This window comes from Eptatretus burgeri, chromosome 6 (assembly GCF_056783735.1).
Source record: "Eptatretus burgeri isolate ZD-2024b chromosome 6, Ebu_testis_v1, whole genome shotgun sequence".
Lineage (NCBI taxonomy): Eukaryota > Metazoa > Chordata > Myxini > Myxiniformes > Myxinidae > Eptatretus > Eptatretus burgeri.
The window spans coordinates 97,145,487-97,155,542 of record NC_140966.1 but is presented as its reverse complement, the minus strand read 5'-3'; the positions used below and the strand labels follow the sequence as shown (position 1 = coordinate 97,155,542).

The 10,056-nt window shown below is 42.5% G+C and overlaps 1 protein-coding gene across 2 annotated transcripts in view; it reads right to left on the bottom strand.

The window, feature by feature from the left end:
- DCTN5 (dynactin subunit 5) overlaps positions 1 to 10,056 on the bottom strand; it is a 98,624-nt gene that overhangs the window by 65,477 nt on the left and 23,091 nt on the right. For both annotated transcript variants that reach the window (XM_085886384.1, XM_085886383.1), the window contains exon 4: positions 3,495 to 3,606. In XM_085886384.1, the coding sequence (XP_085742510.1) occupies positions 3,495 to 3,606 (112 nt within the window). The remainder of the gene's footprint in view (positions 1 to 3,494; positions 3,607 to 10,056) is intronic.

The window sequence follows — 10,056 nt, the reverse complement described above, 5'->3', positions numbered from 1 at the left end:
TGCAATGGTGATGGACAGGTTGACGGAGGAGATCAGACTGGAGTCTCCATGGACTATGATGTTCGCAGATGACATCATGATCTGTAGGGAGAGTTGGGAGCAGGCTGAGGCGAGCCTCGAGAGGTGGAGTTACGCACTGGAGAGAAGGGGAATGATAGTCAGTCGGAGTAAAACGGAGTACATGTGCGTAAATGAGAGAGAGGGTGGTGGTATGGTGCGGTTGCAAGGAGTTGAGGTGGGGAAAGTGGATGGGTTCAAATACTTGGGATCAACTGTCCAAAGTAACGGAGAGTGTGGGAGAGAAGTGAAAAAGAGAGTGCAGGCAGGATGGAGTGGTTGGAGAAGAGTTGCAGGAGTGATTTGTGACAGAAGGGTAGCTGCAAGAGTAAAGGGGAAAGTATACAAGACGGTAGTGAGACCAGCGATGTTGTATGGTTTGGAGGAGGTGGCACTAACAAAAAGACAGGAAGCGGAGCTGGAGGTGGCAGAGTTAAAGATGCTGCGATTCTCGTTGGGAGTGACGAGGATGGATAGGATAAGAAATGAGTATATTCGAGGGTCAGCGCAGGTAGGACGGTTTGGAGAAAAAGTGAGAGAGGCGAGATTGAGATGGTTTGGACATGTGCACAGGAGGGAAGCAGAGTATATCTGGATAAGGATGTTGAAGATGGAGCCGCCAGGCAGGAGGAGAAGAGGAAGGCCAAAGAAGAGGTTCATGGACACGGTGAGGGCGGACATGCGGGTGATTGGAGTGTCAATGGAAGATGTGGAGGATAGAGCGAAATGGAGACGGTTGATCCGCTGTGGTGACCCCTCACGGGAGCGAGCCGAAAGAAGAAGAAGAAGTTATAACTTTTTTCATTTCTATGTTCGCCGTAGCAATTTGACAAGCCAAGCTATGACAAAGATGTGTTCCACGTCGACCGTACGTTGGGCGTACGGTGGGCTTGCGTTATTCGTGCGGCTGCCATAGTCTCTTATCAATGAAAAATGAATTTTGCCCTAAAAACTTAATACATTTTTAAAAAAACCGAACACAACGTGGCGTTTATGTTTGTTCACGTGTCTCCCCCACCTGTTCGACGCGCATCTTCGCGCTTTGTTCATTCAGTTCGTCGGTGGAAGTACTCGTGAAAGCATCTCTCGTGTGTCGATCGCTACTTTACCTTGTGTTTTCACCTTGATTTGTGCTGGTTTTTTTTTTTTTTTACTCATCTTGTGTTTTAATCAATAACAAAAAAGCAATCCGATCACGTGGCGTGACGGACTGTCGGGCAAGGATTTAATTTCACAGAAAAACCAGTTGTAATTTGGAATATCCATGATTACCTCAGCCCGATGCATTTGATGAAAGTGATTGTGGTTCTGGGGGCATCATGTCTGATGAGCTGCCCTGGGGGCAGCGCTCGCAGAGTGCGCGAGCGATCGGAACCCAGGCCAGAGCTCGAGCATTTGTGAACCTTTGGATTGTTGATTGTACCAGTTTACATACAATACACCACCACCGAAGGTCATTTACTCATCTTATTTTACCTTAAACATGGGGAATTTCAGTTGAAAGTGTCTTGAAAGTGGGTTTTCTTGGGGTCCAGGAACAGATTAATTCACTCCATTATATCTTATTGGGAAAATAGTTTGGGAATCGAACTTTTTGCAATCCGAACAGCCTCCTGGAACGAATTCAATTCAGATTCTGGGAGCACCACGTACTGGTCTATTCCGAACTGTTATTATTATTTCAGTAAAAAAAGAACTGGTACATATACCCACTCGTTAACGTCCGTCTGGCCGCACGTTCGCCTTAGGGCCCCCCTGTGGTCGCCTTGCGGGCACCTTGAGGCTACCTTGCGTCTGCCTTGAAAATTATATGGCCGCCGCAGGGATGCTGTAAGGTCACCGTGCGACATCAAATCAAAGACCGTACGGCACCACCACGTTTTCGGTCTCCACGATTTCTAAATATGCCGTGCGGCTCCCCGAAAAATAAAAACATACGTGACTGCCACATTGTGTGACCGTGTAAATACTGCGGCCGCCGCATAATTGCTTGTGGCTGTAGATTTTGGAGACCCCACGGCCGCCGTGGCAAATGTGACTAAGGCCTAACAATCGCATTTTCAGTCGCAAGCTGTGAAAGGTCATTTTCAAAACTGAAATTAATAAAAACATATCTGAGGTCTTCTATGTCACATGAGTGACTGACCAACCTGGCTTTAATAAACATTGAAAAAGAATTTCTCACAGCTGATGTAAAAAGTGAAGTAGTTCAGGTGTTTTGTGACGGGAGGCATCATTTGGGGAAAAGAACTTAATAAATTTGATTGATTTATATTAAAATCGAATAAAGCGTTCGTCATGTTTCATCTGTGTGTTTATTTATTCAAAATGTTTTCCTTTCTCATAATATTTCTCAGTATATTAGGCCTTATACTTGAGTCTTTGGGGCATACAATCAAGATTTGCCCTGGGCATCACCAGACCTCTGCACGCCACTGAGCTCAAGCATCCTGGAGGGTCATGGATGGTGGTGACATGGTTGAAAGTGGGATGGTGGTTGAGTTCTGGCATGCAATTTGAACAGGGTTTTGGCAGCATATGCTAATGAGGTGTTGAATAAGAAGATAGAAAAATGGGGAGAAAGCCAATTAATCACTCACAATGCATATTACTTTGTAGCCAATGAGACACAATGGGAGGACTATCTGAAACCAGAACGAACGAAATAACTTTCTCGGGAACCGCTCTATGTTGGTTGCTTTTACTGGAGAGTGCCAGTTCGCAGAACTGTAACAATACATGCACATATTATATACTGCACGCACGCACGCACGCACGCACGCACGCACGCACGCACGCACGCACGCACGCACGCACGCACGCACACACACACACACACACACACACACACACACACACACACACACACACACACACACACACACACACACACACACACACACACCTTAGCGGAAGTGCCATCACTTTCCAGGGTACTTTGTGTACCAGCGACGTCACAACAATGGTGCCACCTATCTCACAACACTCAGTGGGGAATTTCCGAAGGAGGAATAATTTCCTCCTCCCCATGGGTCCCAACATATGAGGATTGTCCATGCTCTTTACCTTTTAAATGCTGAACATCAAAAGCAAGGAAGCAGCACATACAATTTTTTTTCCGTCTTTGGCATGACTCGGCAGGGGTTTGAACCGCCGACCTCCCAGATTCGGAGTGGATGCTCTAACCATTACACCACCGACTTCATGGCTGTATTTTCAAGCAGGTGCAGAAAAGGACTTTGCTTTGTAAGCTCATTCAAAAGCATATATAAGAATATTATACTCAGGTGGGATGGGGCAGGAGGGGTCATGTGGAGTTTCACATGTTTATAATGAACACTAGTCTTGAAAATGCACAACAGACATGAGGTAGGAAATAATGATGAGCAAAACCAATTCATCAGATAATAAAACAAGGACATGGCATAACAACTCACAATGACGCAGCCACGGCCAATGTGCACAAACGAGCCGATCTGTGCGGCATTCACCACGCAATCCTCCTCAATGAACACGTGATCTCCAATGTGCAGTGGGAAGAAGGCAACACTGAAAGAACAGCACAAACATGTGGTGGTGGTGATGGGATGGGGAGGATATGGACATGAAGTCAAGTAACAAAATAAATTAATAAATTAAGTAATTGATTATTTTTTTAACAACCATCATCATCATAATGTGAACTTATCACACTGACCATGCAACAGTGCACACAAAGATTATGTTTAAGTGTGTATACATCATCACCTGACTGTGTATACAAAAAGAGATGGGAACGGAGGAACTTGCATGCAAGATCAAAATTTTTTTTTTTTTAAATAATAATCTATCTATAATTCCAGCAGTGTGTGTGTGTCTGCGTCTGCGTCTGCGTCTGCGTCTGCGTCTGCGTCTGCGTCTGCGTCTGCGTCTGCGTCTGCGTCTGCGTCCGCTGTTTCTCGACAACCACTGGTCCGATCGAATTGAAACTTGCCAGATATATTGCTGGGGACCTGAGGATGTGCCTTTTCAAGATTTGATATTAATCGCTCAAGTGCTTCCCAAGTTATGGCCATTTATTTACCAACCAATGACAAGACACGTTGCTGCGTGGGTGTGGCCGATGGGGGAAGGGAACCTCAGCCGCGTTCCCCATTACGGGTTACAACGTACGGACTTCCGGAGAGTGATGACTTCTTGTATTCTAATAATTTCTCGATTTCTTATGCGCATTTATAGATAAACACAATGCCCCAAGTTATGATCGTTTTCATATTAGACGGTGCATAAATTTCGGAAACACCAGAGTGAGCTGGTATGCTCTGAAGCAGGAAGTAATTTTTTTTCTCTTCTCTTTGTGTTTTTCATTGCGAAAAGGCAAAATACGTTGGCGTTAATTGAATAATTGGCCATTAAAACTAAATTGCGAATAATCGTGACTGCGATATGCGAACTTCCAGGCAACGCACGTACGGGCACGCCAGAGAGATGGAACGGCCTGTGTGGTTGTTGTTTCTTGGTCACGGTTTGAACATTTTATTATTATTATTTTTTTTAATGGGCACGTACGAGTCATAATAATAATCATTAATAGGACGAGCATGCAAATTGAGGCAAAACAAGGACCGATGGGTAGGTTCTTAATAAGGTTTCTGATATCATACGAGTGTACAGTGGCCTGAAAAAAATATTCACCCCTGACTAATAATGCCACATTTCGATGAATTACAAATTGTACAGAAACAATTTTTCCAAATGAACTTTTTTTTATTCATAACTCGAGATCAAACTAAACACTTATAATTGAAGGATGTTATGTGTCAGGAATACCTGCAAAACACGTGTACAAATCAAAATTCACTGGTTGTAAAAGTACTCAGTCCTTAGTTCAGTAATTGGTGGAAGCACCTTTTGCAGCGATGACTACAACAACTCTTTTTGGGTCGGTGTACGTCTCTCTACCACCTATGCACAGTGAGATGGTGAAATCTTTACCCATTCTTCACGTAAAAATTGCTCCAGTTCTGCCAAGTTTGATGGGGATCGTCGATGGGCTGCAATGTTCAAGTCTTACCATTAACCTTCGATTGGGTTCAAGTCAGGACTTTGCCTGGGCCACTCAAGAAAATTTATTTTCTTCTTATTCAGCGACTCCACTGTGGTTTTAGCTTTGTGCTTCACATCACTGTCCTGCTGAAATGTGAATCTCCTGCCCAGTTTCAGATTCATGGCTGACTCAAGCAGGTTTTCATCAAGGATTCTCCTGTACTTTACACCATACATTGTCCCTTCTATCCTGACAAGCTTCTCAGTCCCTGCTGATGAAAAGTAGCACCATAAAATGATGCTGCCACCAACATGCTTGACAGTAGAGGCCATTTTGACTGGGTGATGTGCAGTGTTCGGCTTGCGCCAGACATACCACTTTGAATTTAGACCAAAATTTCAATCTTAGTCTCGTCTGACCACAAAACCTTTCTCCACATGCCTGCAGTATCGTCAGGATGCTTTTTCGCAAACTCCATACGAGCTTTTAGATGAGTCTTTTTCAGTAATGGCTTCTTTCTTGCCACTTGTCCATAGAGTCCAGCTTTGTGAAGTAAACGGGATATTGTTGATTGATGAACACTGATCCCCATCTCAGACATGGAGCCTTGCAGAACTTTCAGTCATTGTTGAATTTACAGTGACATGACAAACCAGTTTCCTGCTTACCCAGCTGCTGAGTTTGGATGGGCAATCTGATCTGTGTGGAGTCTTGTTGGTATGATAAGTCTTCCACTTCTTAATGATAAATTTCACCGTACTCAAAGGGATAATGAGTGACTTTGAAATCTTCTTAAAACCCTCTCCTGAACGGTGCTTCTCCACCACTTTATGTATGACTTCTTTGGAAAGCTCCTTGATCTTCATGTTTGCCTTGTTGGTTAACCAAGTGAGTTGCACGTTCAAACTCCTGAGATAAGTGGGGGAGCTTAATTTTGAAGTTAAACCACTGATTACATACAGGTGAAACCCATTACACTTATTTTGGAACCTTTCAAACAAATAATTTTCTCCTGAAGTGATTTCAGTTTAATTAGGCCAAGGGTTTGAATACTTATGTGGGGTTGCCATGCGTCCGGTTTTCCCCGGATATGTCCTTTTTAGCCCTTAAATCTCTGTCTGGCCGGGTTTTTAAAATATTTTAAAATGTCTGGGTTTTTGCTAATTTTTTATTTTGTATTTAAAAAGGGATACATTTTAATATTTTGGGTGTTTTTTTTTAACCATGTTTAAATGGTTAAACCATTTTTGTACATATTATTACAGCGATAAAATGTGGTCGTGTAATGTTTGGACCAGAACAGTTTGGTTCAAGTCTGTACTACACCGCCATGGCGTCATAGAGGTGTTTGAGCATCGACACTTATGCGTCCTCTTCCTTTCCAACCACGCAGTGAGAAAGAGTCCAGTGGCATGCTCAGTCCACGATTCAGTGTCTTTTCTGAATCCATCACATACACACTTGTTTGATTTTCTTAAAGAGCTCTTTATTTGATATTTTATTTTACTACCAGCAAACACAATGCCAAAACGAAAGTGTAAATTCACTGCAGAACTAAAGACAAAACACCCCTGTTTTTGAAGTGGTCGAGAAGAATGGAAAGCTGAATGTTTGGTATGTAGAGTTGGTACATACATCTGTCTCTGTGGCAAAGAAAGGCACTGTTGATTTACAGTCTCATGTGGACTTGGGCAGGCACAATGTTTCAAGTAATAATTGAGTATTTCAAATGGAAGAAGAGTGATTTGAAGTCAAAATTAATCAAGGCCTGGAACACACCGAAAGAGACTGCCGATAATGATTGCTCAGTATGCAAAGGAAACTTTTGAAAAGTGTCCTCTTTTTTTTTTTTTTTGGAAGTGTCCCTCTCTGGTTGGTCCTCTTTTTTTGAAAGTTCAAAGATGGTAACACTTGCTGATGCAACTGAGAATCATCTGATTTTCTCTGTTAATCTAACTTATTCGCACTTTATATGCATTTTTTAGCTTTATCACTTTGGAGTAGTTTGTGAAGACTATATAGTTGGACCCTGCCATTCACGGATTCGCTATTTGCGGACTCAGCGTATTCATGGGTCAGAAAGTGCGACATGCTTCTCCATTCACGTTTTTTTTTGAACACTTAAAGAGTGGTGTCCCATATCCACCTGGGAAAGTGGAAATCAGCTAACATCACAGCATTACATTAAAAAAAGGCGCAAAAACGGATCTCCAAAACTACAGCCCAATGAGCTTACTTACTTCCAATTATCAGCAATGTCATGCAATCAATCATCACAGTTAACACAAAATCATTCCTTTTCTCCAACAGCTTCATCTCAGATCATCAATTCGGATTCAGACCTGATTACTCTACCTTGAACATGCTGCTTCGACTCTCCCAACAAGGGACGAGGCCCTCAATATCAGACATAAGATCAGGGCCGTCTCTCTGGACATATCTCAAGCTTTTGATACAATCTGGCATCCTGCCTTGATCTCCAAACGGTCTGCCTGTGGAATCCAAGGCCAACTCCACTCTTGCATTGCTGACTTCATCCACTCTTGGAGACAATGTGTGGCTCTCAATGGAACCCTTTCATCTCCTCTCCATGTTAAGGCTGGAGCACCCCAAGGCAGAGTTCTCGGCCCCACATTATTCCTCATCTTTATCAATGACCTCACCAACTCTCTTGAAAATTTCTATCTCTTTGCTGATGACTCCACTCTCTGCCATGACATCTCTCATCCTTCTGACAGACAGGCAGCAGCCTCTTCCCTCTCCTCAGACCATGACAAAAAATCACAAACTGGTAAAACACAATTTTGCTTCTGTATCCATATTGTCCACCCTTACCGCTCATCATTATCTTATCCCTTACTTGTCCATTTCCATCTACTTTCTCCCTCTGCCCTGGTGTTGGCATTTCCCCTTTCTCCTGCTGTTCCCTTTATTATGTTGTGTTATGATTTGTTCTGCGTAATCACTGTTCCACGAGCATATACCATGTAAAACAAAAACAAAATTGCCCCGACATTAAAATGAGCTCCGTTGACCGACCACCCCAACCGATCATCTGTCCATATACATTTGTGTTTGCAGTTTTTCAAAAACCGTTGAACATTGAGATTTCATATTGCAGATATCTATTCCTCATGACATTATCTCAACCAGACTAGATCAAACTGCCATTGGCTGAATGATGTTGCCATGGCAACCAAACTTGGCTTCTGCATGCGATATTTCAAAAACAGTTCAACATTTAGCTTTCATATTACACAGATCTATTCCTCATAGCACCCAAAAGGTGAGGACCCAGACTATCAGCTCATTGTTTCACTTGTCGACTAAACCACTGGACAGAATGAGATGAAATTGAATGGTTGTACTCGGGGTGTGTCAGGGAAGGCTTCTGGCATGAAAAAAAATTCAGCTGCAAGGGTTCGGGAGGGGGGTGACGATGTGCAAATTCTCCATGTACATGTGTATCGTGTCGCGCTGCTCCAGAGGGGTGGTGGGGGGGGGAGGGTGTACTACAATAGTATATATGCATGAAAACCTTGGCTCCTTGGCAAAATTTACATAATTAATAATGGAATGGAAAACTACTTGGCCAATTTACATACGTGCTCTGTATTTTATCCACACTTAAACCCGACAAAACGAAAGGGCTGCAATCATAGATTGCTAATGGTGCCCGTTTTGCCAACTTGTAACATAAGCCAACTGGTAGCACTTTTTTGTTGTTGAATATACAATGTCAAGGCTCGTGTAAGAGCCAACACACAGAACATATAACAAGGGGAAGCAGGGGACAAGAGGGAAGTACAAACCAGTGGGGAATAGACACATGAGATCTGTGGAGGGGAGCGTGATGGGGTGGGGTACATTGGGTAAACAAGATGGACGCAACAGGGACTTTCAGGAGGGAAAGCAGGGAATTTGAAATAGGTGAGTTTGGGGTGGATTAACAGGGGTAGAAAAGATCACGGTTGTGATTCTACCTCATAATGAAAACAAATGTATTGTTTACCAATAACACAGCATCCATAAGTGAAAATGAACTCTTCTATTTTTTTTTCTCTTTGCTCGAGGCCATGATGAAAAGGTAAAGGTCATTTAATAGATCTGCCACAGATTACAAATATGGATGATAAAAACTTGAACATTTATGTTCAAACAAAAATTTACAAATATGGCTTGGTGGTCTCAGGGTATGATTCTCACTTCAGATGTGAGAGGTCCTGGGTTTGAATCCCAGTCAAGCCTTATGAAAATTTATGAGCTTGTTCTTCAAAATGCAAGACACCATGGACACAAAAACACTAAAGGCCTCCCTCCAGAAACCATGAGAAGTTTAACTTTGGATGTGCAGGGGAACATTATACGAAGTTGGTATACCCACTTCAAGCTTAGATTTTTGATTTCATGTGAAAGTGGGGAATTGTCATGAGAAATGTGTGACTTATCAAACTTGCATTTGCACTCATGCACCGCTGGACAGAATATCTTGTAAAGTGGATGGGCCATTCTTAGTCATGTGTGCGACCAAAACAAAGGGAAATTGGTATAGTACAACCTTTCTAATTGTGCAAACCTTGAAAGTGTTTTATTTTCTTTTGGATACATGACTTATGGCTAAGTGCATATAAGTGGTTACAACCTCTATTTTAGGGCATACCCTGACTTGAGTGGCATTTTTGAGTCACAAAGACTACTACTGGTCATTAAATTTGGTTCATTGCACAGACAGTGTTCCATAGGACCTTAAAATATGTAGGTTCATGGGTCTATGATGTATATTACTGAATCTACAGGATTTTTATTGAATATACATGCCCAGTATTTGCCTTTTTTCTTGTTTCACCTTAAAATATGACATATATTAGACCATGCAAAAATACAACATATAAAACATTCTATATGAAATTTCTCATCGAATCAAAAGGTCACCCACCTGTCCGTTACCCACCCACCATCTGAGAAAATCAGCA